Source organism: Heliangelus exortis, chromosome 3, assembly GCF_036169615.1.
Source record: "Heliangelus exortis chromosome 3, bHelExo1.hap1, whole genome shotgun sequence".
NCBI lineage: Eukaryota > Metazoa > Chordata > Aves > Apodiformes > Trochilidae > Heliangelus > Heliangelus exortis.
The window spans coordinates 59730020-59757593 of record NC_092424.1 but is presented as its reverse complement, the minus strand read 5'-3'; the positions used below and the strand labels follow the sequence as shown (position 1 = coordinate 59757593).

The window sequence follows — 27574 nt, the reverse complement described above, 5'->3', positions numbered from 1 at the left end:
GGATTGAGTATGAAATAGGACTTGATCTATTCAGTGTTTTGAAGGTGTCTAGAAGTGTCTCTGAGCATTGGTAGTAGCCAGCATTTAGTTTGAGTTAGAGATCTAAGTGTTTGTGGGGTAGAGGTGTTTTTTGTGGTTAGACTGCTTTGGTGAGAATTCTGAAGCCTAACATTTTAGACCTAAGTGACAAGCAGAAGCCTATGTTCTGTCTAGGTTCTTTTATGGCTACACTATCTGAAGTTATGCTTCAATTAAGAAGTTTATGTATTTACATTCCAGATAAATAAATGGCCCTCAGACTTAGTCCCCAAAGCTTCTATGTTATTTAGTCATTACCTTCATGTGTTTGAGATTCCCTTCTGACCCCTACTACAAGTTTGGATGCTGCAAGTTCACTTCCCTCTAGATGTGAGCCTCTATAATTTTTTGTGCTTGTTCTGTCCCTCTTTACAAGCAGACTAACACCATCTTGAGCCCTAGCTAAGAACACTCATGCTTCCATTTAAAGGGGTTATCATTGCTTTCCCTCTTTGGTGTTGAGAGCAGCAAGCAGTGAAGCTTTATTGACTCACCTGTATTTGTAATCACAATACAAGCAGCAGTCTTTCTCCTGTTAATATCACCTGAATTATTTCATAGATTTGCTTGATTTGAAACCAGCCCCAAACAATGGGACTCACGGACGCCTAAACCACCTTTTAAGGAACCCTGTTTATACCCCCCACCATCCCAAAGAAATAAGCCGTCCTTCTGAATGCTCTGTGGGGGGACAAAGAGCCTTTTCAGTGAGCCTTGGCTGCTCCTGCAGGACAGGGGTAAGTAGTGAAATGGTTAAAGTTGTGGAGGCAGACATCTGTGTTGAATTTAGGGTGTGAAACTCTGCGTTCTGCAATGTTTTATCTTGGCCAGCTTGTCTTGCAGTCCCCTACTGTTGGGGGACTTGCCTGGGGTCAGTGGGTAATGGTCTGTATTTGTATATTAATTTTTGAAGTTTGCTTATGTAACATCATGTTCAGCTCTCAAGAGCCTTGAAAATGCCACAGAAGCAAACTTTGATGGGGAAAATATTCAGTTCTTGCTTGCTTCACTTATGTTGAAATTTCTTTTATGTGAACGTTGTGTGTTTGGGCTGTGTTTTTCAAGGCTGTGTATTTACTTGTGGTAAAAAAAGTGTCTGCAAATTTTCCACAGCCCCTCTCCAGTAGACTTCACTGAGTTCTGTGCAGGGAAGATTTGCAAGGCAGATGTCACATTTGGTACTTTAAGTGTAGTAGTGGCTCATGTTTTGTAGAACACATCTCACTGGTTTTGCTTTATAATTATAGGGCTTGCCAATAAAGGATTTTCATCAGCGTTTAAATCTCACAGAAACAGAAGGTAAGAACTTCAGATAGCTATACAAAATCACAACAAAAACATAAGAATTATTTAAAATCTAAAATGCTTACTAGCTAAAATTCTGAGCAACTCAGAATTTGACTCACTTTAAATGAACTAAAAATTCTTTGAAATCCTCACTGGGACTGTGATTCTGAGGAGGTTTTCAAATACAGTCCTGCTGAACCATTTGTTCTCAAATACATGTATATTGTTATACCCTTATGTCTTTATGGCATGTGAATTATCTGACATTTTTGAATTCTTTAGCATTGAGGTAATGAGCATTTCAGAATGGGAAGCAAAATTAGTGTATGGAATAGTATCTGGTAAGAAATCCTTGCAGATACCAGCAGGAGGGTTGGAACCAGATGATCTTTAAGGAGAAAGGCAGAAGGAAGGCTTTGTGACTATCACACATATATGACTTTGTGGTTTTTACTTAAATAGTCCCCTCAGCAGATTTAAAAACACCACTCTTGATTACTGTCTCATTTAAATGTTACATAGAAGTGGATTCCATATGATATATTTTAATGAAAACAAAGTCAACAAAGGCTTTTAACTTTGCAACTTAGATTCATCTCCTGTTTTGTATCACAAAATGTTTTGTTTTAAATTTAAACTTAGTTTGTACCATATGAGTTGAAATCATTGTTCTGTGTTTGCTTTGTAATTTAATTTCTTGTCTTAGCATAGAAACTGTAGCTTTGATAAAAGGATGAAGATTTTTGGGTGTGTTTTGTTTTTTTTTTTTTTTTTCTATGGCTTGTCTTTGGCAATTGGAAATTGAGGCAACCTTAGGTGTATAAAAAAGGAAGAGTCTTTACAACTAGTATGGATTAACATGTAACAAGCACTATTTCTGCTGCAGTTAGGAAGACAGAGAAACTGACTTTGCCCTATGGTCGGCCCAGGGTTCTGCAGAAGAGACACAATTACTGCCTCCTTTATCATCACCACTATGTGAGTGGGTACAGCAAAGACTACAGGATGTCTCTGTGGAGTGCATACACTGTTAACAAGGATGTAAGTATAAAAAGAAAGGCTAGAAACAATCTTGAAAGGTACAAAGCTTGAATTTCAGGTATTCCTGAACACTTCTTAGATTTGTTCATGACGATGTCTCCCAAGAAACTAAGTAGAACCACATGAGATGTAAAGAGGAATTTTGTATGAGCTTTTCCCCACTTTTCTATGTTAATGAGGATTGGTTTCATGGAGTGAGGTGCATTTTTGCCTTCAGAGTGAGCAGATATACCAGGAAGTGAGTCACCCATTGCCATTGATACAGAATGGCACTTCACTGGCTTGCTGCTTTGCTGCATATGTCTGCTATAGCAGTCTGCTAGTGCTGCCCTGAAAATGTGGTCTCAAATATGGGTTTAAACCACTTTTTCTAATGTGGCAGAATCCTTTTGAAAAAAATAAAATAGCCTCTGGGCTATCTTGAACTGTTCATGTTCTGATCTGATCCTTCTCTCAGAAGATCGTCCTGACTGGGCAGGGGGAAAAGGTTGATGGAGATAAGTCTGGTCTTTGCTGTCTTAAACCCTTGTCTGTGAAAGTTTTTTCAAGTTCACCTTTTCCATTCAGAGAAAATTTAGAAACCACATCTGCTTAAAAGGGATTAAGACAATAAGGATAATTTCTGGGTTTGAATATCTGGGGGAATCATAGGTTTTAAATAATGACCGTTATAATAAATTTTAGCTAAACTCTGGTAAGGTTGGCTTGTTCCTAAATTTTTTGAGGTTAGTGGCATGAAGCAACCAGTTACTGTAAAAAGTGACCTAGTAGAGAGACATGGCTAACAACACATGTGACTGCCTCTGTTTTCTAGCCTGAATGAACAACTGCATTTACAGCAGATCAGGTTATCTTTAATCAGAGAATCATAGAATGGTTTGGGTTGGCTGGGACTGTAGTGATCATCTAGTTCTATCTCCTGTGCCTCAAACAGGGACACCTTCCACTAGACCAGGTTGCTCAAAGTATCTAAGCATTAAAGGCAGTTGCAGCTCCATATTTAGAGTTCTGCAACCCTGCACACTGAATTTTAAGTCATCTGTCCATTTTACCGATGGTATTTTTTTTTTTTTTTTGCTGCATAGGACAAATGGGTTTCTCCTACAGAGGATACCTCCAGCTGCTTACACAAGGATGCTCGTATTTCTTTTAATCAAAACCAGACCTGTTTGTTTTACAACAATCATCCTCGACTAACTTATGGATTCCTTTCTCCTCCAAGTAAGTACTTTGCCTTCATTGTCCAGTGTATCTGTTTTAAATAAATTGTAGTGTAGTAGGTGTAGTCTTTTTATAGATAACTAACTAGAGAATGAAGCAGTATTTGCAGACTTCTTCCAGTTCACTTCAGCAGTTGATGGGTTGTCAAAAACCCTTTAGTACTTCCCAAAAACTTTGGTGCTCATAAAGGTTTCTAAAGTGGCATCTAACAGAAGAAACTGGGAGAAGCATGTAGACCTGGAGTCAAGTCTGGCAAGCTAGTAAATTGCAAAGTCACTTTGACAAGTCTTCCTTCAAATCATCCAAAGTAAAATTTAGGGATGCTTCATTAAGTAAAAAACTGCATTGATAAATTTTTCTATTTGAAAATATGTTGTCTATCACTTGTGGCTTTTAGTAAAGAAATTCAGCATTGGTCTGAGAATGTAGCTCAGAGACTGAAACGTATTACAAAATACTTAGCTGTTTATAATGGTTAAATTGTTTGTGAACTGTTGCTGTCCTTATTTGGAAGCATTTTACATAGGTTTTGCTGCATAAAGTGCCAAGTAGTAGGTTACTTAAACATCCATATCCAGAGTAATTTGGAAGGTTCCAATAGGACTCCTATTTTTGTGCCTAGATTCTGCAGTCAGAACAAGCTGGCCTGACATTCATGGTGTGAATTTTGTTCCCTTCCCCCCAGTTCAAGAATCTGTTCTGATATTTATAAATCTCATGAAAATACGCCCACTGTATATCTGACAAGTGCAACTGCTTCCAAGATTATTTATTTTGGATAGGATCCAGCATGTACTTAGACTCACATCATCTTTGAAAAGTGAAGTTATGTCAGCTCCACCTTAACATTATTCCACCAATGTTTTGAAGTATGAAAATGGAAGTTTAACAAATGCAAATAATGATTTGGGGTTTTGTTTTAGATTTTATGATGGATGCAAAGAAGCCTCACTATGATGCCTTGCTTACTAGCAACATTGTGCCAATGTACCCTGCATTCAAAGGTATTTTTTTTGTATGCATGTTTTGTGTGGACAGTTGAATATAAGACTCCTGTTTTTTTGCTTGCTTCCAAATCATGCCAGTGATCCCATGTTCAGGTGTCTGTAGAATAAGACCTCCTCTGACTATGGGCTTTTTACCTCAATGAAAAGTTCATTGAAGTAGGATCACCAGTCTTGTGACAATAGTCCACTGTTGTGAGCTGTTGTTTCCTAAGCAAATGGCTCATTACATAGCAGCATAGTATAAGTGCCTCCATTTAATATATGACATTTTTTATTTGCCTTTTCCTACCTACCTAAACAGGCTTCTATACTGAATGTTTTCAAAAGAACCTGGATATTGTATATAATTGTTAGTTAAATTAATTTCCAGTTTAGGGATGTCTTCTATACTCAGATGAGTTTCTAGGGTATCAGTCACTACAGAAACAGGAAACTAATTGTCTCTAGTACAAAAGAGATGAAGACCTGGGCTTTTCTGGGTGAGAGGGGATGTGAAATGGTTAACAGAGGGAGATTAAGCGTATTCCTGGTGAAAAAGAAGGATAACTATGGCACTTCCTCTGGACAAAACAGACATCCTGTTTTGTAATGGAATAGTGATCAGATACTTTCTAGCTTCTAGGTGTTAGTGTATCAGCTAGTCAGGCCAACATGAGAGTGGGGCAAGACAGGTGGGTATGGTCTCCTCTCACCTTCCTTCTTTTAGCCTTTCCATTATTTGATTTCCAAGGAAAGGAACCCAGGGCCACATGAGAGCAGAATCACTATGCCTATGTCAGGTTTGTACTTAGGGTGACTGTGAAACCACAATGCCAGCAGATACTGCAGTGCATGCTGCTGCTTATTTAGAAGCAACCTTTAGAAACTTCAAACATCTGCATATATAATGTTTTTATTTTCTTATCTTATCATGTCTGTTTATATTCTGCCGAAAACTCTGCAGGAGCTGTATTAACAGCTTCTACCTTGGAGATTGTTTCCCACTTCCATTACTGTGTTTCAGTGTTATGGAACTACTTCCATCAATACCTGCTACCTGAATATGCTGCATCCAGGAATGGTGTCAATGTAGTCAGTGGTCCTGTGTTTGATTATGACTCTAATGGGCTCTATGATACTCCAGAAAAGGTGAAAAGGTGGGAACATTTCACATTCCAATCATTTGTTTCTTTCCTTGTTAGTGGTCAAAAAGTAATTATGATTGTGGATTTTGAGAAAAGCATCTTGCAGAGGTGGACACTTGGGAGGTTATATTGGTTCAGAGAGACAGACAGATGGCCCTAAACAGATGCAGAAATGTAAAGCTAAGAAATCCTCAACAAGCACAAAAAGGAAGTGCACCCTCAAAATGTGTCACCCTAAAACCTGAAGGTGAAGTGTAAGAGAAGCTGTTGCAGGTGGAAGAATGTCTGCTAGCCTGAAATCTTGACATTGCCTCTAGAGAGGATGAGACACTGGGGCTTATCCCTGGTGTTGCTGTTTGACACTTCCTGAGCTGTCAACATTCCACTAGTGAGTGGAGTTGTGAGTATAAGTACACTAGTTAGAAAAAATGGTTCAAGTCAGCAGGCAGATGGCTTTCTGGGCTCAGGCTGAACTCTCCTTCTACTCTGGATTCTTAAACCCTGGATTCTTTCTTTTTTTAAGAAAAAACTGGTCTGTTAACTCATGAAACTCATTACCTGGATCAGCCTACAAGCCAAACCTGATGTTGTGGTTTACAAAAGAAAAATAAAATAATAAAAAAAAAAAAATAAAAAGCAGCTTGCTGTATTTGTTCTTTGTGCATGTATGACTTGGTGGATCTTTTATGTTGCAGATACCCCAGTAATTCAGAAGTTCCAGTACCAACTCACTTCTTCATTATGCTGACTAGTTGTAAAAATACTTCTGAAACTCCTCTGGAATGTGAAGGGTCTCTAGATGGTTTGTCTTTCATTGTACCTCACAGAGAAGACAACAGCGAAAGCTGTGCAGTAAGTAGTCTGTTCAGTCCTCATAAACATCTGAAGCCCAGCTTGAACTTGTTTTATTCAGGCATCAGTGATTAACTGCTTGGTGACTGTAAAGACAGACCAGTATATCATGATCAACTTGATGAGGATAGTATTTTTGTAAATAGAATGATGTTAAAGTCTATATGCTCAAATAGAAGTTCCCTTTACAAAGAGCAAAACTCAGAGCTTGCAGGGTAGAGTCAAGAGTGTGTTGAGACAATCAATGTGATACATACATAGACTTCTGTAGCTTGTATATCCAGTCAACAGCTGAGAAAGATGTTGAGCTAGGAGAAAGTCATCTACTAAGGAAGGTAAGGGCTGGGCCAAATGCATACCCCAAAGGAGAAGACACACAGCTGTTTGTGAAGGGCATTGGTTGCTTGTAGCTCAGTTACCTTGGCATTCTGATGGGAATGCACATAGCTACACTTCCTATAAACCAGAATAAAGCATGGAAAGTGTGGAGGCCTATCCTCCAGTGAAGAATTACACAAATCATTGTCCAAGAGAGGCAAAGCTCTTGGAAATAGTTTTATCTTAGAGATAGATGGAGAGATGCAGGACCTCACCTACTATTCTCCATTATCATCAACTTCTGGTGCAGCTACCAGTTCCATATACTTGAGGAAGTAACATACTAAATTCAGGCAAGCTTTTAACTATTTGTTAACTATCTAGGGCTCTCCACATTCTTGTTAGATATCTGCCAACACTTTACTGCTTTATGTCTTTAAAAGATTAAAATGTGTTTTGCCAGTTGACTAAATGTATGTCAAAAAAAGGATGTTTTACAAATGCTTTTTTCCTCCTCTGGCCCAATAGGATGGCAAGCCTGAGTCCATGTGGGTTGAAGAGAGAATGAAGTTCCATACAGCTCGGATCAGAGATATAGAATTAATTACTGGACTAAGCTTCTATCAAGACAGAAAACAGCCAGTATCTGAGATTTTACAGTTAAAAACATACTTGCCAACTTTTGAAATGGTCTAATTTTTTCCGTGGCATCTGTGGAATGTTGTCCATTTCACAACTGGTTTGTAAATAGACTGTTTTTAATAATTAAAACATTTTCTAAAATAAGCTGAAACAGTTATTGAGAACTCTTGACCAAAATGCCAGTAAAGGGGGAGTGTGGGTGCCATATTTGTATCTCAGGGACCTCCTGGTGGATGTAACGCAGGATGGCAGCTCCTGTCATTCCCACTTGAACGTGGTATAACCATCATCACAGTCTGAGACACGAACAGAAATGTTATCTTTTGTATGCTCTGGAGAGGAAGAAGTATATAATGCAAGGGTATAATCAATATTTTACTCTAAACATAGGGATAATTAGCAAATGCAGTTCTGGGAAATGACTACATTTTTTGGTGACCATTGAAAGATAAACAACAGCACCTCTCACTCCAGTTTTCCTTGAAGTGTGAACTACATTCTGAGCATTGGCTATCATCAAATAACGCAGTGGTATAGTGCAAAGAAGCTTTACTGTGGTTGGTAGGACTCGTGACTGAAGCTTCCCTGAAAGGGAAGAGATGCCTGGCTGGAGTTCTGTTAGCTTGGAAGCCCTGGCATGTTGCTGCCCTCTGGTGTCTCCAAGACTGTAGGCGAATTTGATGCACTGTTTGCATGGTGTATCTGCAGCCTCAGAATGAGCAATAATAGTATGCATCAAGCCACCTGCAAATCAGAAGAAATTCATTCAGGAAGATCTCCATCTCTCAGCTCCCAGAAATAATTATCTTGCTTCAAATTGAACTTGAATTTGATGAAAAGATTTTTCTTGAAGCAGAGATGTCTTTCTCAAATTGGTGTGTAATTTGTCAACTATTGCCTTGTCAAGAAGAGGTCATTTTGCTCTAAGATTGTTGTTTTGGTTAGACGGGTAAAATGATTTTTTTCTAGTGGCACATCTTGTCACTACAGTAAATGCCCACAGGCCATTCAGTTGTCTCTTTGCAACAAATTACCAGATTCTAGCTGCATTTGTAGCTGGCCTTAGTGCTACATTATCCAAACTGCAGCTCACGTAAGTTACTCATCTCCAATGCAGACACTACCAGATGCAGCTTCTGAAGGGGCGTATGATGAGCTCTCTGGGAAGCTTTCAGGCTACACAAACAGCTGCTACAGGCACTCAGGAGTGTAGAAATTCCCTCCTTTTCCAGTAGGCATGCTATCACCTTTGTACTTCTCCCACTCTCTCTAAAGCTGATGAGCCAAAATTGGCTCTGTTGTGCATAAAGTTTGGCATAGCTACACATTTATGTTCTTCTCATTTAAAAAGAAGAAAATGCATCACGCACAAGTATGTTGGAAGAATGAACAGCCTGTGACTGAGCAGAGGGGCATTTTACCTTACAGCTTGGTCAGAGGATGTTGGAGGCTGGATTCAAAGCCTTCTGAAGTCAGTAGAAGCTTTTCCATGAACTTCAGTTTGAGCAGGCTGAAATCCTGGGACCATTTTTCCTTTTAACCAAATGTATTTTCTTTGTCTTCTGTTACAAGCATGATTTATTTTTTTCCCCCTAAAGTAGTTTCACTGTGTGAAATTTAAATGTGTTGTAGCAACCTCCCATTATGATATGACTGTGACAGCATTATTCTGTGTAACTGCTTTGTAACGTTGCCTGTGACCAATAAAAAAAGTGAAGTGACATGCAGTTTTATCAGCCTTTCTGTACCAAATCCACTGGCTAGTTAAACACTGGTGTCAGTATAGAGTGCTGTTTCACTTTTGGGGTGGGGTTGCTCTTTGAGTTGAAGATAACTTCTTCAGCTGTAGTGTTAGTTACATGCATTATTGGAAGGGGAAGTTACGAAGAAAGATGGTCAAGACATTCCTAATTTTTTTTTTTTTTTTTTTTTTTTTTTTAACTATTACTCTTAATGTCTTCAGTCAGAGAAGCAATGCCAGGTTGTGTTAAGAGGAAGGGCTAGCCTGGTGCCTGGGTAAAGGAGGGACAGGATAGGCTTTATTTAAAATGGGCATGTTCTGACAAATCTGTTTGTGCCCCATCCAGCTTCCATCAAACCACTGTAGCCAGTTCAGTGCAGAGCAGCTCTCCACTCACAGCACCTGCCAGATGCTGCTCTGGCTCATCCGGTGAGTGGGTAGCCTGAGCTTCTGCCTCTCCTTGGTCTGAGAAGATTCAAAGTATAAAATTATCCCTTTAAATACAAGGTTATAAACCAGCCTCTGTGAGCTGGGAGGAGTTATTCCTCTGCTGTATGAGAGGGCACCCACTTTTCCAGAAAAACGGAATTCACAGGCACCAGAAGACAAAAAGGAATATAAAATCTGTGGCTGTGTGGTTAGGGCTGTCAGCTGAAGTGAAAGATCTCATTTCTTGCATCCTTTTTTCCAAGATCAGCCACAAAGCTCTATCCTGTTGCTGAGGAGGCATCTGTGCCAGGACCAGATGATGCCACTCTGGAGTGGATGCTGAGTGGTGACAGCACTGAGGGACCTCTCTTATTGCAGGGTCCCAGGGCAGCTGCTGTAACACTCTTCCCATAGTGGCACTATTAAGGCTAGGAAACCACCCCAGGGCTCACCTCAAGTGCTGTACTCGGCTCTTTTACTGCAGGGCTGTTGTAAACAGTGTTTTTACCATCCCAAGGAGTTCAGAAACAGAGTTAGTGTGAGCCCAGCAACTCAGTAAAGCAGTGTCTAATATTTATGTTTGAGTGCTACCCTTGCCAGTGGCAGCAGCAATGTCTTCTGCTTACCCTCAGACACCCTGTGGCAATGTCTGGGAGGTGCTGGAGCACCAGACTGAGGTGGTTTGTGTCCCATGAGCAGGACACCTACCATAGTTTGGGAACCTCTGTGTTACAGGAAACCAGTCCAGGTTTGGCATCCTGTGACTCAGACTCCCTTGGACAGGAGTTCAAATCCCTCACTGAACTGCTGTGAGTCACTGCTAACTGGCCTTGAGTCTGAGGAAAGGCTGCTATGGAGACCATGGACAAATTTGCAATAATTCTGGAAGCCTGGTAATGGATTTTAGAGGATGCCATAGCAAACTATCATATTACTCCCCAGCCACAATGTGTTAAATTTGTGCTGCCCTTTATTGTAGGTTTAGTCCTTCCTATTTTTAGCTTCTCTGCTGAAATAAAATGAATTCAGGGGAATAGAAAAATTCTGAGTCACCTCCAAGCTCTGACTGGTACCCCTCTTGATCAGAAGACAGCAGAAACACCCTTTAGTCATATCCATAGGGCACATGTGAGTGTCTGGAAGTCAGTCTAGATGTTATGAGGCTGAATTCATGGCACCCAGGCAAAACAGCACTTCAGCACCAGCCTTTATCTGGGGCTTGAAAGAGAAAGTGTCTCACCCTATCTGACTGTGCTGTTGGGGCCTTACCTTTGCTATCTGTATTGGAATTCTGAATTTCTGAGTGGTAAGATGGGTGCTGCTTGAGGATGATGAATTCACTTTTTTATCCTTGTACCCGCTGACTGCATAAGATGGTACAGTCTGCTAAAAAATTTACTTGTGCTCTGCTATAGTGCTATAATTAGGTGAAAACTGTACCTAGTCCTTTTACACTGGAGAAAAGAATGATGAACACTTGGTTCTGATGTTCAAACAAAATTGTTTAGGGGGGTTCAAAAGTTTGATAATCACATATGGAGGCGTTTGACTTTTAACAAATAGTGCATGCAGCTGCATTTGCTGGTGATATCTGGCCCTCTTCTGGTCTAATCTGAGATCACTGGGAAAAGATCTGGTTTGCTCAGTGCACATTTTTCTAAATAAGTATGATTCCAGGACAGTAGAAATCCAGTCAAGCCACTTGGAAAAGAATGGACTGTCCTAAGGTTTTTATTAAATACTTCACTTTCTTGTAATTAGCTAACTCTCACTACACTTCAGAGACAAAAGCACTGTCAGACTGAATCACTGGGATCCAAAGAATCCAATTTTTTTTTGCAGAAATTTATGACTTCCTGTGACTGAGAAGGCTTTTATTCATATAAATTATTGTATCTCCTGTGTATGGGGCGTACCAGTGGAACTAATTACACTGCATTGTAACGCACATTGCTAACTCCCACTCCTGGCTTCAAAAAAGCCTGCCTGGCTGTAGAAAAGCAGCATGATGCTGTATTAACTACTTCATGGCTGTGGAGAGTAACTGTGCTGGGGTATCTTGCAGAAATGTTATCATCTTGGAGCTTAGGTAGTATAAACTAGGTTGTCCATAGCTTTCTGCAAAAAAACCAGAAAAACCAAAGCCAGCAAAAGCATGACCCCAGACCCCTTGCCCCCAATATCAGAACATCTTGCAGCAAAAATAGAAGAGGTAGGGTGACACTATGGCAATGAACACTCAGGACTCTCAAGGAATATTAGCCAATGGATTGGATGGTAAAGACTGTGTTTTGATTCAGTCAACACATTATAGGAACTGATACACTGTTCGCACAGAGTAGAGTTTTAGTTTACTGGACACTTCTCAGTATTTATAAAGGGCAAAGCAAACAAAAGGGAAGATCAGAAAATACCTTATGAAAGAGGATGTCAATGTTAGACATAACCAATAGCTGGCTCTAAGTCCTTACCAGGAGTGTCTGTTAAAATGACTTGCAGACTCCACAGCTTTCTCACAGTGGTACTGCTGTGCCTCTGGGTCCTGCACCAGGTCCGAGACTTACTGAGGATTTACAGCCAGGTTAGTTAAGAGGTTAGAGGCAAAGGCTGAAATTTTTGGGAAGACCCCTCATTAAAAGTTCTTTGCCTGGGAAAGGTGATGTTGAGGAAACATATATCTAAAAACCATCTAAAAACCATGAGTTGCACAGTGTTGTTAAGGAGAAGAGTAATGTAAGCAAATCTCAGGTGAATCTCTGGTACTGAGTGACTAAGAACAGCCAGTTCATTGCTGCTACAGTTGAATTAAGCTATAATTCAAATATGTTGTTGGAAAAACTTTTGTGTTTGCTTATGAAAGACACATATGTGCCTAACAAACAGCTGGCATTTTTTACCACATTTGGAGTGTAAGTAATGTACCAGGCTGCTCTGCACTTCAGCTGGGGGACAGCTGCAGTAGAGAGGACTCAGAGGACAAGGCACAGCAACACACTTGCCTATTTGTATGTCCAAACTAATTTCAGAGAAACAGGACTCAAGTTAGGAGCTGGATCAGAGGTTCCTTTCAGGAGGTTTGCGTTAGACTCAGAGTCCTAATGATCACTCCAAACTTATACAAAATGGACACGACTCATTTCCTATGCATGTTGAAGCCAGGACAGAAATGAGTTTCCCTTTCAACAATGTAACTTACTAACAAAGGCTTATTTTAGTCAACTGGAAAAAGAGGTGCAATTAAACAGATAATTTCATGGATATCTGAGAGATCCCAAATGCCTGTGAGGGAATCTGTATCCACCTAGGGAAGAGAAGCAAGCTCTACTCATCCTAAAATTTTGACCTTGGAAACCTGATTAATTTTTAAAAAGCATGTAAGATGAAAAGCAAGATATTTTAAATATACTCTTCTTAATGATTGCCTTTAATAATAAAACTCTTCTTTTTCTAGGTAGCTGCTGGTGAAAATTGCTGTGATATATTGATGTGATCTGTTCCTTCAGCATGGATGCCATTGGGAAGTCAGAGGATGCACAGCAAGTGTCTGCATGGGGCTCCTCTTGCGCTGCCCGATGCCAATTCAAAGCACAGGAGCACCCCAGAGCAGGAAAGAAAGGGGATCTGTGACATCTCATCCTGTGACTTGCAGGTAGTTCCAGTGGGATTTGACCTGCAAGCTTGGATCTTTTATTTTCTGCATCTCTAATATAAGTAACAATGATATGCAGAGTGTATTTAAATATATGGCTAAGTAATGCATGGTGTTCAGACAGATCTGTGTAGCTATTACTGTAATACTTCATGAGAAAAATAAGATTTCCGACATTGCAAACAAGTCTGTGCTTACCTCACACCATCCATCTTAACTGCACGAACTATTGCAAATGAGAACCGAAATACCCAGCATTAAAAAACCCCCACAAAACATGATGAACTTACCTTCAGAGGGAGGCAAAATTTCTAAGGGCGGGCTGGTGATGGTGATGGAGCAGAGCAGCCACACGGTGTCAGTGCGATGCCGAGAAAGACCTCGGGGTCTCACCCCTGGGAGCCGGGGCGAACCCTGGCAGCCCTCAGCGCGGAACCATCTGCCAGCCGGGACCCCCCCCAGGGCCCATGTGGTACCCGGCATGGATGGATTGGCTTTTTCAGGAGTTATCAGTCTGATGCTGGTTCAGGGGGCATATTAAATGCTAGCTAAGTTAAATATTATAATACGGATCCACACTCCCTACGTGGCCTATTAGGAGCAGCATGTAACAGGAACTACGTGCTCCAAATTTGCCTCATTAAAAAAAAGCAATTTTTATCTAAATGCACACATGAAATAAAATGACAGACAGACTTTTTCCTCCTCCTTGTTTTGGAGAAGCAGCCAGACAAAATAAAGGTGCCAGTGTACATTTTTTTTTAACCAGCTGTTTCAGTGTTATCCTCCTAGCCAACAAGTTGTCCTGTTGTGGATATACAGAGAAAAAAAATTAAAAAATTCAAAGACTGGTTTAATGAAGTCTAATAAATCTCAGAGAGATCTTAAACAAAACTCTTAACTGTATGAAACAAGAAATGTTTGCCTCTCACAATCAGCAGTCACCATACAGCATGCAATCATAGAACGGTATTAGGTTGGAAGAGAACTTTAAAGAACACCCAGTCCAACCCCCCTTCCGTGGGCAGGAACATCTACTAGAACAAGTTGCTCAAATCCTCATCCCACCTGGCCCTGAACACTTCCAAGGAGGGGGCACCCACAACCTCCCTGGGTAACCTGTGCCAGTGTCTCAGCACCCTCATACTGAAGAATTTCTTCCCAAAATCTGTTCTCTTCTGTTTAAAGCCATTACCCTTTGTCCTACATGGCTTTGTCTTACATGGCTTTGTAAGAAGTCCCTCTCCAACTTTCTTGTAGGCTCCCTAAGGAGATTTTTATCATCTAGCATTATGATTGCTTGTTTGGCTCTGAGCTTTTGTAGAGGGCCATCATGTAGGTCTGTGTGTGGTTGCTACAAAGGCACATACAGTTTCTAAACTGTTTCGTGATAAAGCCACACAGAAGCCAGAGAAAACATTGGAATAATAGTCTCTGATTTGCTGTTCAACTACATAGAATTAAAGCATTCCTAAGGATAGAAGAATCTTCCTTCATTTCTGCATGTCTATTAATTCTTCATAAGAAAATAAATTTTTACCCAGAGTCCTTACACTCTGAAGACTGATTGTATTTCCAAACTTTGCTATGCTTACTTTATACTTGCAAGAGTCAGAAAAGCCAAAGCTAAAAATACCAGTTGTATACGGTTTTCAAAAGGGTCAGATAAGCAAACTCACATTTGTAGTTGCTTAAGATGTCAAATTTATATTATAAATGCATCCTCATAAGAACAACTACATGGTACAGAAAGCTACAATGGGGATGTTGTGTGAGAGTGTGTGTGTTACTTCCACTGAACATAACCATGAGCAGCAACATAGCAACAACAACATATAACTCAGAAAAAAAGTCAGTTCTTGCTTTCCCTTGCAACACTGATCCCAGCTGGCTTCTAGGCTGGCATTAGCAATGCTGGGATCCATTTGGGATCACTGGCTGGGGAATGTTCTCATCTATGTAATGCTTTCTAAGTGGCTACTTATCAACTATGGAGCTGTGGCTGGAAAGATCAATGTGAGCAAAGAAACATTTTATTTCTATGTTATTTACTCTTTGGAGTCACAGGTAGAAGAAAATCCTCAGTCGAGCAGACTCAACTGAGTCAACTCAGTTGAGGAGACTCCCCCACATGGGCAACTATGGCTACTATGCTGGTGGGAAAAACCCACTGGGAGATACTCATGGCAGTTCCCAACATAAGATGGTCTGCCCTTCTTCATTAATTCCTAAGACCTTAGATTTCTGAAGCTTGATGAACTTATTGACCTTGGACTTTCAAACTTCAGAATGAGCCTAGAATCAGAGCAATATACATAAATGGAAAAGGTGAAATGTGACATTTTTAGTATTTCCATTGCTCTGCATGTTTGCTCTCTTGCATACGGGCCATTCTTGAGAATTAAGTCAAAACAAATACTCTTTTCCACTGAGATCAATGAACTCTAACACTGATTTTCCTTAGAGTGGCACAAATTGGAAATTTGTATTTTTCCAGCAAGATTGTGTACTTCTACTCCTTAATTTTACTGTCTGTAGCAGTCCTCAACTATTCTCTTGCTTTTCATCAGCTGACACATTTCTCTCTTGTTCTTGATGCACAGATGAAAAGGTGCACATTTTGCACACTATGATCTTTCTGTTATGCTCTTGTTGGCTGTGATGTTGAACACCAGAGGGACAGTCACCTGTTTAGCTGATCTGTTTTCTGTTGTTTTGCCAGTCTTCTCCCCTTGCCAAGCTCTCCACCGGGGGCTGGAGCTGTGTGATGGCAGAGGGCAGATGCAGAGGTCAGCTGGGCCATACCTGTCCTTGGATCACTGAACAGCACGGAGCATGTTGTGTAAACAAAGCCTGAGAACTGGGGTAAAGAAAGTTCCCTCAGGGCATGGTGATGTGCCAAATCACAAAGTTCATGAGGAGATGATCTCTCATCAGAAGACATCAAATGTCTTCCTTGGTTAAGAATAAAGACTTTTTTTTTCCTTTTTCAATTGCATGATTTAAGAAACACGTGATTAAGAAAGCATAATGAACACCAGACCATATCCCAGTATTTTGAGATTATATCTAATACCTTCCCAGTTGTCACAGTGGATAGAGCTTGAGCTGTACTTCAGCTCTGTTTTGAATTCCAGTCCACTACAGTCATTTACCAAATGCACTGGCTTATCACTTCCCTAGCAGGTAACACCTTCTTGCACAATTTCTGCTCCTGCAAGTGCTTATTGCCCAGCAGATGCCACAAGAGCCAGCCAGTAGCCTCCTGGGAGCACTCCCAGACTCCCAGTCCCATGCAGTTCCCCTCCCTTTGCCCAGCCTCAGGACTTTGGGCCACAGGTGGTCTAAACAAGTGTGACTGCAGTGATGCCAATTAGCTAGGCTGGCTAAACTCCTGAAAACCGGCTGAAAAGCCAGTTCTTAGCATTTAGCTCAGGAGCAGGAAAACCCTATTTCACAGCCGCTGAAAGCTGTTAAATACCTGCTTTTAATAGGACTAATTTAAAACAACAAACGTTTATTTGGATTGCGCATTTCTTTCAGTGGCGCAATTAATGGGGCCCAGTAATGAATAGAGGCACCACTGGATTGTGTTTACACTGCAGTACCACATTAGCAACCTTTTGGTCCTGCTCGAGAGGCTGTAAAATGCTTTGTTCCTCACAGCATAAACACTATTATACTATTATTAGGGCTGGAGCTACTTACCATTAAGCAAACATAAATACTCCTGCATTTGGCACTGCCCCAGTAACAGACTGGGGCAGAGGAATGCTTCCACAACACAGAGCCAGAGGTTTCTGGGGGGAATTTTCAGAATTGACCCATTTTTGCTGCTCTGGGGGTGTGGGCTCGGACTGGCAGAGAGAAGTGCTGAACTAGCAGCAGTGACTGCAACAAGTTGTTTGCCATGCAGGAGCAACACTGGGTCGTGCACTGGAGATGGGACCTTAGTCATGCTTCTAAACTCCACTCAAATGCTAAATGTGTGGAGGACTTTAGTACAGTTTGGGAACAGGTTCCTTGAAGAAATTCCTGGTATTTCCTGGTTCCAGGAAGGCTGAAAAACACTGTGAGAATGTGGTGGCTTTTGGTATGTCCATTTATGGGCATGAATCAAAGGAACTGCAGGGAGGAAAAAAGTGGAAAATGAGAGGAAAAATAAGTTAACTGAGCTACTTCCTCTCTCAGATTCTTGTTGGGTTTTGGGCAAAGCCTTACACTGGTATTTCATCCCAACTTCTCCTTGCTAATTACTTCCATATGTAGGCATAGTGAAACATCAGTCAAAGCCACATTTAAACACTGTTTTTAAAGAACTTTAAGTTTTTGGTGGTAGGATGCAAAGTCAGAATGATTGAGTTATTATATGTTTAGGTAAGAATATTACTATTCCTTCTTACATTTAATGTCCTTTTCAGTGTACTGGTATGAGTGCTTTCTTCAGGTGCAATGTGTGAAAAAAAAAAAAAAAAAGCTATGTTACATGAAAAAAACTACAAATCATCTAGTTAACTGTATATTATTTCTAGTGGTGTCCAAAAGTCAGTTTTCTCAGCTGAGTCCCCATCTTTATGAGACAAACAACTGGATAGTGGTCAAAGACTTATTTGTTCCTGTGTGGTTATGGATCATTAAAAGTGGCTCATTCTTGAAGAGTTTCTTAACTAGTGTCTTTTGGATGTTTCTTAGCTCTGAGGAATCTGACAAATTTCCATCTGGAGAGTAGAGACTATTTCATATGAAAGGGCTATAATCCGTGTCTGTTGTTCACATCTGTGTTGTGTTAGAAAGCTAAGCTGCAAATCCATGCAAAACTGTTTTGGTACAAAAATCTCAAATACTTTGATGGCTTAAAGTCATTTCACAAATTAATGGATAGTCTGGTCTTCAGCCACCTTGAATTCCTGTTTAATGATTAAGTGAGTATTGACTTTACAGTCGTCCACTACCAACTGGGTTATTAGTATTGCTGGAGATCCATTTTAAGGAGCTAGTCATTTGAACTAATGTACTTTCTCATATGAATAAAATATTTTAAAAGCATGGTAGTGAATTGACACAACAGACTTTTCTGAGGATGCAAACATCTAAAAGCAAACTACCAAAATTGGAAGGAATGTGAATGTGAAGGAATGTTCTCTCCCATGTAAGTGACTTTGGACTTTTAAACTCAAGTTTTTATCCTCACAGCTATGCATCTTAGGCACAAAGAATGAAATCAAGAAACAGCTTTATGGTTGAAAGGCCCACATTTTAACCATCATTTAAGATGCCATAAATTCCACACACGGGCTTCTTTTTCTCAGGATACCTTTGAAAGAAAGTCTTACTAACAGCACTATGACTACCTACACCCCTAGGGGACCTTACAACAGAATATTGAAATTTCCTTACCTTCAAAGCTCCAGCACACGTCAAATGGTGTAAAATGCATGCTTCCATGAGAAGACTACATATGTACCTAGGAAAAAAAAAAAAAAAAAAAAGAGTGCAGATCATTATCATGCTGTGATAGCAGAGATCTGTGACCCCCGATATGCTCAGGAGAGAGTAACAGCTTGCTAAACAGAGTTGTGTATGCAGCATACTCGCTTATTTTAATTCACAGTGGCAACAGCAAACCACCATTAAACCACTCTGACGTAAGGCCTCTTCCATCCTTCATCCCCGGCCCATGAAGCAGCGTGATAATTGTCAGACGATTGGCAAAGCAGCTGCATCATGGCACTGCCATGCAGAGGACAGGTGGTGGTCCTGAGTTGCTTTGGAGGAGCCCCTTTACGGATGTGGTCTTAATTACAGGTGGCCCTTCCTATACTAAAGCACTGCTGCTGTTCTCTCTGCCTGCATGGCTGGTTGGCAGAGCTGGGGGAGGCTGCAGCACTGAGCAGCTTAAGTGTCTGAGATACAGTCTATACTACTGAGGACTGGGACCAGAACCTGCACGAATCTCATGAGCTGATCATGAGGTTCAAGGGTTTGATGTTATAAGGAACGGTCATTAATTACAGGGTCTGATATAATTTTGTAAAAGAATGCAGAGCAGAGTTATTAATGAATGGGCTTGAGCAGCATCACAACCACCTCGTCTCTTAAGGGCACTGGTCCCAGCCTGCCAGGTACATTGTGCTTCTTTCTCTTCTTCTGATCCTGAGAACTTCTATAGTGATGGCTATGAATGAAGTCCAGGTAGAAATGACAGTTCTCTTGTTATTTGGGGGTGAAGCCACTGTAGCATTCAGACAAGCAGCTCTTGTGGTTTTATGAGCATTTGAAGTGTTTCCAGGGTGAGGTGAATGGCTGTGTCATATTCAGAACCTGAAAAAAAAAATAGAGGAAAAGATGCTTGAGAATCTCAGGAGATGTAAGAGCCAGAGGCTACCCAGAATTATTTTGCACAGGAAACAGAAACCTACTGCCTTTGTGCCAGGAGAATTCATCATATATTTTAGAGGAAGAGGAAATGCTCCTACTGCCACATGCAAAGCTTGGTGAGGCCACTGGCAAGACTCTTCATTGACTTCCCATTAAGTTAGGGCTCTGCTGTCCATCATTGGTCAAAGCTGGTGTTACACTGATTTGCCACTAATGCTACTGAAATCAATGGGATTGGAAGGTGCTCAGGAAGGATGGACATTTTTGTAAGCTAACACTCTTTCACCAGCAGCCAATTCCAGATTGAACTTGTTTGCCTGAAAAGGATTCTTGTTGGAGAGAACATGTTTTTTTCTGAAAACAAGAACTAATGCTTCTAGTGCAAAGGTTAATTTTAAATTCAGAGAATCCCCTTGTCTTAATAAAGGGACAAAAAGAAGTCTGTTATTAATGTAGGACCTGTAGCACAGAACTGAAGCTTTCTTTTAGCTTTAGGGGGATAGGCACATGACTAACAACTATCCTTATACTGTTTTTTACTTATCAGAGAAAAATGTTTGGACCATTATGAAAAAGTGTAGCTCTTCCAATGCTTCACATCTCTACAAGAGCCTACAAGAGCCTACAGCCTACAAGAGCTTGTATCAAAGGACACTTAACAGACACAGCTGTCACATAAAATGATTTGCCTGACAGTCATCAAACAGGAAGATAACTCAGCTATTTACCATCTGAACTCAGAACTGTGTCTAGGATACATTACCAATGTCTTAAATCAAAAAAGAACATTTAAGTTAGCCCTACTCTGCATCCAGGTTAAACCAGACCTTAAGAAGCCCTTTGCAACCTGTATTGTTATGTGATTTTTATGATACACCTCACTGATAATTTTACCAAATTCTGGACTTCTGGATTTGGCTCAAGTCAGGAGCCACTTCAGTGCAGATACTTTAAAAACATTTTCCTTGCCTTAGGTGAAAAGAAATGTTAACCCACAGAACATTTAAATGAAATGAAGCACATTGCATGGTGTGTTATAGCAGGAGTTGAATACTATGGTGAGTAGCTGGCTCATTTTAAAGCCACCATGTGTGACACATAGAGGAACCTGCTGTACCTCCTAATGTAATACCAGGTGGCTCGCCCAAGCAAGCCTGCCCCTGCCCTCCATTCTAAATTAAGAAGAGTAACAAACTACAGTTACTTCACTGGTAATAGGGTAAGTAACCATAAATAATTAAATCATTAGCTTATTCATGAGTTTATGTGCTTCTGGACAAAAAAACCCCCATGCATTACTTGATTTTCACCTAGTGCAAAGCCAAGCCCTCTTAGGAACATGTAAAATAATAGTGAAGACTACAGGTAAATAAAATACCCAGCCATTTATATAAAAAATATAAATACTTTATTTTCAACTAAAAAGGTGCAAACATGTAACTTTTGGTCACACTTCTCAACAAATAAACTGTCCAAAAAGAGCCATAGTCAAAGAACGAAACAAATGCTCAAGTGGAAAGACTGATGAGCTACAGAGGAGCCATTTTTCTTAAAGCCACTTGTCCAATGAAGTGAAGCAAATGTATTTTGCCAGATGAGTGCTTTGCAAGGAAGGATACAGGCAGCTCAACTAACAATCTCCATCTTTATCTCAACTCACCATTTAGTCCTAACTGAACAGTTTCCACTAGAGTATCTATTTCATGCTTTGAATGCATTGTCAGACAAGCTTTGAATCCTACCTATCTTGCTCCAAAAAAAGAAGGCTATCATTGAAATTTCAAAGCATTAAACAAAGGCACAAAACTTTAAATTAATTTAGATAACTGTACAAATATATATACACACAATATTTACAATATTAATAAAAGGTAGCTTGTACAGGTAAACTAACTGCCACAAGCTGTCCAGTCTAATAGACATGATTCTGATTCTTGTTGATCAAGCCATATGAATCAGAGTGTCAGAGCTGCAACATTACTGTCCTGACTAACAGAACACCTTCTACTTAACACTTTGCTGGGTAAGGATTTTCATTCCTGCTGCTGTCACTAAAGCAGCACCAGCAAACGTGCTATCGGTCTCCTCAATTGCACTACTAGATAAAGCACGCTGTACCACATTAAGGGAACTTCTGCTTGACTCTGCTTTTCCCTTCTATTTCCCTTAACTTCTTCACACCACCTCATGAACAGCATGTTCTGAAGCTGTGTCTTGCTGTGGTCCCACTGTCCATTTTACTTTCTTCTTCAAACCACCATTTGGGGTCAGTAGAAAAATTGTCTTGAGTCACATGGAACACTTTGTTGAATTAAAAAAAAACCAAACTGATTTAAATACCTTGTGCTATTGAATCATGTTTACAAAATGAGATGCAAATCAGTTCAAGTGGAGAATCTAGCTAGCGTCTCCTTCTGGCTTTATGCCATGTCTCCATACATCTTTCTGTAGTACAGAGACTCAAAGATGTCATTGTCTCCGGGGCAGTTGTAGTGGCAGGCGCAGGTCTTGATGAACATCATTTTCCTTTTCATGATCTCCCCGTCAGGACACTTGAACTCCACAGGGAGGGTGGCTGTTCTGTGGGGTGTGCAGCAGCGCCCGTCAGTGCAGACACCACAGAACTTAGCTCTGTAGGTCTTCACACTGGTGCAGCCAGACAGCTCAAACTTGACAGGCTTGGAGATTTTGGGGGTGCGAATGCACTTTTTGCCTTTCTGTTGAGAATATAAGGGAACACAAGATGTTTAGAAGGCAGGCTTTCACACAGTACTAAGTTTGCAAGCTCAGGGCAAGAAGACAAAGCTAATCCTTATTATATTTTTCATTAAGCGAGAGTTTCTTACATAGTGCCATTATACAGCATGACAGAAAATTAAGGGTATTTAACCGTAAAATATTCACCACTGGGGCAAAACTCAAATTTCAAAGTACGCCACTTATAACTGACATCCTATCATATCAGAACTGCTCCTTTTCGTTTTTTTTTTTTTTTTTTTTTTTTTTTTTTGTAAGAGACAAGGGTTTTACCAGTGGATGAAAACATCCTAACAGCCCATACGTAAAGATGAGACTATTTACCTTGATGTTCTCCTCCAGGTCTGCTTCACAAGGCCTGACCATACACAGTCTACTCTGTTTCTCCAGTCTGCAGAAGGCATTGTCGTTGGTGACTCTGGTTGAGATGCCCATGCCACAGGTCTTGGAGCAAGCACTCCATTCAGTTGTCTGCACCAGGCAGTTGGCACGCATCATTGTTGGGTCTGGACCGTAAGTATCTTCCAGTCTATAAGCTGCAGGGGAAAGATAACCAGGATGAGACCACAGCCTGGCCTAACTCGCTGCTAAAGCCTCTCTTCCTCTTCCTTTGAAATTCATGCAGCCTTGCTTATCTGTGGTGTGACCCCACTGACCACTTGCACTCCAGCTGCCGGAGCACCTTACCTCAACACATCCCACAACCTCCATCCTTCCTGCAAGGTACCCCTTCCCCCCACGCAGCCACCCACTGAGGGACCCCCACTCACCAGCGAGAGCAGGTCCCACGGCAGTCTGCTCTTTGGCCTCATCACAGACCCACTCCTCACAGCACTTTCCAGGGAGCTTCACCCGGCGTGGATAGGGGCAGTCGGGGCTTGGCAGGCGGACGTCCATGCTGCAGAGCGGCACGCAGCCCACTGCCCCGTCCAGGCAGGTGCACTGGTACTTGCAGCTGCTCTGGAAGGACTCTCCGCTCCGGTACACCATGCCGCCGAAGACGCACGGGGCGCCGTCCCGAGCTGTGAGGGGCAGGAGGCGAAGGGTGAGGCGGGCGGGAGGTTCAGCGGGGCCGGGACCCGGCTTCCCCCTTTCCCTGAGCCCGGTGGGACTCGGTCCCTGTCCCCCCATCCCACTCACCGGTGCAGACGCCGATCCTGCGGTTGGCGGGGGAGCCGAAGTCGCAGAAGAGCCCCTTGTGGTGGTCGCAGGGGTCGCGCTCGCTGCAGAGCTCGCCCAGCTGCTTGGCACAGACGCGGCAGCAGCCGCAGCCGTCGAGCACCAGGGAGACGCCGGCGGGGCAGGTGGGACTGGGACCGGAACCACACTGGCACTGCCCATTGCACTCCTGGCCCTGAGCCTCCTGAGAGCGGCGGGGGAGAGAGAAAGGGAAGGGGGGAGCGTCAGAGCCGCCGCCGGGACCGCGCCGGCCGGGGCAAGAGGTGGCGGCACCGCGGGCATCAGCACTTACCGGGCTGAGGAGGGCGAGGAGAAGAACTACGGCGAAGCTGACGGGGGCCATCCCGCGGGGTTGGTCGGCTTGTAGACGGCGCGGCGTTGGGCTGCTCGGAGAATGAGACGGTGAGGTGAGCCGAGGAGAGGTGAGAAAAGTTTGCTGCCGGGCCAATCTCCTGAAGTAGGGCTGCGCGAACGGTTCTGTCGCGATGGGATGCGGGTCGGAGGATGAGTGGCTGCTTCTTGTGCTGCGCGGCTCCGCTCTCCTCCTCTCCGCTCCTTCCGAGTCCAGCGAGAGAGTGGCTGTGTGACTGCTGAGTGCTGGGACGGCCGCCCCTTTATAGGCGGCGGCGGTTCGGCCTCGCCAAATGGGCTGAATGGGGCCGCGGACAAACAGCGACATTCCGCGCATTCCTCCGCGCCGCGCCGCGCCGTCCGCCCCGCCCCGCGCCGCCGCCGCCGCCCCGAAGCGGCCCTGACCCCTGACTCCCGCATTCCTCCGTCTGCGCCCCCCCCTCCTCCGAACGCACACCCTTCCCCTCACGTATTTTTATTTTTTATCCCGATGTTTTTTAAATGTGAGTCACCTCTGCTGCCAGCGACTCTCGGACATCTCTCCCCCTCTCCCTCCCCCCCGGGCCGCCCCTCCAGCAGCGCGTTATTTCGAGTCGAGCGGAGGGTCCTGCTTGGATGGGTGAGGGGGGCGGCGGGGTGGTTGCCAGGGGCGGACGGGGGAATCCGCTATTTCGCGTCCTCGCTGCTCGCCCCTCGTCCCTCCCCCGGACAGAGGGGACAGGAGGCGAATGGATTTGGGGGCGTCCCCAGCCCCCACCGAGCTCCCGGGAGCGGGCAGCCGGCAGGGCCCTTGCCTCGGGGTGCCCATGACCGGTGGAGAGCGGTCCCGGCGCTTTGGTACCACCAAAAAAAGGTATAATTACGCTACCGGGTATAAATTGACTCTGTGTACCACTGAATCATACTGAGTATTTGTAATGTGTTCCTTCCCTAATAGATGCTCTCTATGAATAGAGAGAGTGGCTATTTACTCTGAAATATTTGGCACAGCGGACGGAGTCTGAAGCGTGGAAGAAGTGGCTATTATTTTCCCACTGCCTGCATGCAGCTGTCATTTCTGAGCAACACGTTCCTCGCACATCCCTGCCTCCCAGCCTCGCTGATGGTCCACCCGAGGATGACAACAAGAAGAAACTGGCATGCCACCACAGCCAGCCAAAACCTAAATGTTGTGGTTTGTATTTGACTGAACCCAAGACTTAAGCATTGTGGCTTGTATTAAATCATTCCAGATAACTGTTACAGTTTTGGGGATTTTTTTTGTTTGTTTGTTTTGGTTAGGTTTTTTTTACCAGGAGGATGATTCTTCCCCTACCTCCCCATGTATTGAATATTCAGTGATGTCATGTTGTTTGACCTTCACTTTAACTCAAGGAATGCCAGCTTTTTGGCTTTTGGCCTATAGAAGTATGTTTGTGTTTAATGATAGAGACTGTTCAGTGCATTTATCAGGCAAACTGAAATCTGATAGATATCTTAACAGATAACTTCTTTTGCATGTAGTCTTTCTCCTGCTGCCATGTCCCTCTTTTCTCCAACTCTCCAATATGTAGGCATACTTCCATGCTATAATGCAGCAATATGTATGCAGAGGATTCTTGAGAGAAAAAGCAGTGTTTTCATGTAAAGCCCCTGCAGGATGAATTGTACTGTAAAACTTATTTTTATTCTTTCAGCACTGTGCTCTGGCTGGAAAAGTCACTTGGATGTCATTTCTTCTGCTCGAAATTCTCTATTAGTAGAAATGCAATTGGCTCTGAAACAAACAAACAAACAAAAATCTCAGAGGAACAGTTATGGTAGATAATATGTGTTCCTGAACCCATGAGGTCTCCTGAAATCTGTGTTTTCTTGAAGGCCTCAGAGCTGGGTAAATAATATGTGTACCAAACTATGTATGACATGCATACCAAAATGCAAATGTAACCAGGTAAACAGAATGCCTTTTTTTAAATGCCTAAATATGGTAGGAGAACATCAGAGAGAGAGAAGCTCTAGACATGTTTTATAATTTTCCGTGTAAGAGGTTTTTTCGGAGAAACAATTTTATTAAACAAAACCTAAGAATCTCACTGACAGAAAAAGTATGTTTAAAAGTAACAAGCCACCAGAAAGCCAGGAAATCCAAAATTAAAGGATAAATCTGTCCTAAGTCCTCACACTGTAGGCCAAGTACAGCAAGCCCTATCCACTTGCTGCCCTGAGAAAGAAGACTTAAATAGGCAGTTGGACTTCAGAAGTAATTCTGGTTATGCAGCACTGTGAAGCGGGCATCAGCACACTGAATTCACAATTGCACCTACCCATGAGACTGGGTAGGAATCTGAGCCCATGGGGTTTGCCTTTTTGTCATTTTGTTTTCTGTGCTGTTAGATGCACCCGGTTTATGGATGTGTATGTGTGCACAGGGACAAAGGAAACATGAAAGCAAAGGTAGTATTTTTAGACTCCAGTCCATCTTCAGTTTATCCTTGCTGATGGCAATATCTCATGGGTTGGAGAAGTACGTCTTGGCACCGATGCATAAAATGGTTAAAATGCACTACTTTTGACTTCCATGCAGGTGTTTATACAGCACATGCTTTAGAGGTAGTGTATTTTTTCTGCTGAAACTAGGAATTCACTACATTGGCCTTGCAGACTTGTTTACACAGCTATATACGGTATGTGTGTGTCTACAGGAGCTTCAGTTGGTATGGTTCCTTTGGTGAAAGTCTTGTAAAATGTACAGGTGTGGATATGCTACATTCCTTTCTCATGTTTTTCCTTCTTTTTTTTTTTTTGCCCTCTTCCCCCCCAAAAGTCACTTGATCAGGTATCAGACATACTGAAAACCTGGCAAGACTACAGGAAAGTGGCTAGACTTGAAGTGTTTGTGTACTTAAAGAAAGAATCTTGCACATTTTCAACTTTCAGTCACAGATATTTTTTTGTGAGAGCAACTGGAGGTCTGAGCCAGCCCTCAAAGCGGAAATCAAAAGCTCCCAGAGAAACATACTGGAGGAATGTGAATCTGATCCAACAACCATACGCAATGCACATACAGTACTGTCAGTCTTATAGGAAGTCTTGCCATATACGGACATCTGGACCCTGAGCTGTTTATCATCATGATAGGCTTGTAGCTGGCTTCAGGCGTTTCTGGCTTGCCTTGAGTTTAGTGTGCCAATCAGTTCCTTTCCCAAAATGCTCACCAGGATATTTCTTAAAAATTGTCATAAATATATCTCCAAATCCTGAGAGGCCCTGTTAAAGTTATGTTAGTAGACTTCTGCTTAAAATGCAGATTCCAAGCAAGACTTACCCTGCTAGCTGAGAAATAGGCACAGAATGAAAATAAGGAGATCGATTCCATTCTGAGTGTGGTTGCTTGGTATTGTCTGTCTCAGAAGTCATCTGGTAACTTATTCTACGTATATGTAGGCATAGAAAGTGCTCTGAAATAGACTACTTGCTGGGCTTACTCATCCTTTTCTGGAGGGACACGTGACCTCATGAATCAACAAAGGCAATGGAAATA

At 42.2% G+C, this 27574-nt stretch overlaps 3 protein-coding genes and 2 long non-coding RNA genes across 7 annotated transcripts in view; 2 read left to right on the top strand and 3 right to left on the bottom strand.

The window, feature by feature from the left end:
- ENPP1 (ectonucleotide pyrophosphatase/phosphodiesterase 1) overlaps nt 1-9291 on the top strand; it is a 53907-nt gene extending 44616 nt beyond the window's left edge. For both annotated transcript variants that reach the window (XM_071740906.1, XM_071740907.1), the window contains 8 exons: nt 640-815; nt 1326-1377; nt 2252-2406; nt 3492-3627; nt 4551-4631; nt 5638-5770; nt 6454-6610; nt 7457-9291. In XM_071740906.1, coding sequence (XP_071597007.1) covers nt 640-815; nt 1326-1377; nt 2252-2406; nt 3492-3627; nt 4551-4631; nt 5638-5770; nt 6454-6610; nt 7457-7624 — 1058 coding nt within the window. In that variant the 3' untranslated portion in view covers nt 7625-9291. The remainder of the gene's footprint in view (nt 1-639; nt 816-1325; nt 1378-2251; nt 2407-3491; nt 3628-4550; nt 4632-5637; nt 5771-6453; nt 6611-7456) is intronic.
- Nucleotides 1-27574, bottom strand: part of MED23 (mediator complex subunit 23) — a 320898-nt gene that overhangs the window by 141626 nt on the left and 151698 nt on the right. The gene's annotated exons all lie outside the window — the stretch shown is intronic.
- Nucleotides 13275-19235, bottom strand: LOC139794795 (uncharacterized). The gene is made up of 4 exons (XR_011725268.1): nt 18787-19235; nt 17098-17514; nt 16077-16242; nt 13275-13410 (listed from the first exon to the last, which is right to left on the bottom strand). It is a non-coding gene; the product is annotated as an uncharacterized lncRNA (long non-coding RNA).
- LOC139794796 (uncharacterized) lies at nt 13290-18056 on the top strand. Its single transcript, XR_011725269.1, has 2 exons — nt 13290-13389; nt 16112-18056. It is a non-coding gene; the product is annotated as an uncharacterized lncRNA (long non-coding RNA).
- CCN2 (cellular communication network factor 2) lies at nt 19588-24397 on the bottom strand. 2 transcript variants are annotated; one of them, XR_011725267.1, is made up of 6 exons: nt 23996-24397; nt 23665-23887; nt 23295-23546; nt 22849-23060; nt 22108-22484; nt 19588-19710 (listed from the first exon to the last, which is right to left on the bottom strand). XR_011725267.1 is itself a non-coding variant. In XM_071740904.1 (5 exons), the coding sequence occupies exons 1-5, from the start codon at nt 24389-24391 to the stop codon at nt 22188-22190; spliced, it is 1380 nt and encodes a 459-aa protein (XP_071597005.1). In that variant the 5' UTR covers nt 24392-24397; the 3' UTR covers nt 21153-22187. The 2 variants fall into 2 exon arrangements, 1 of the variants encoding a protein (XP_071597005.1); XM_071740904.1 differs by lacking the exon at nt 19588-19710 and having other exon boundaries at nt 21153-22484.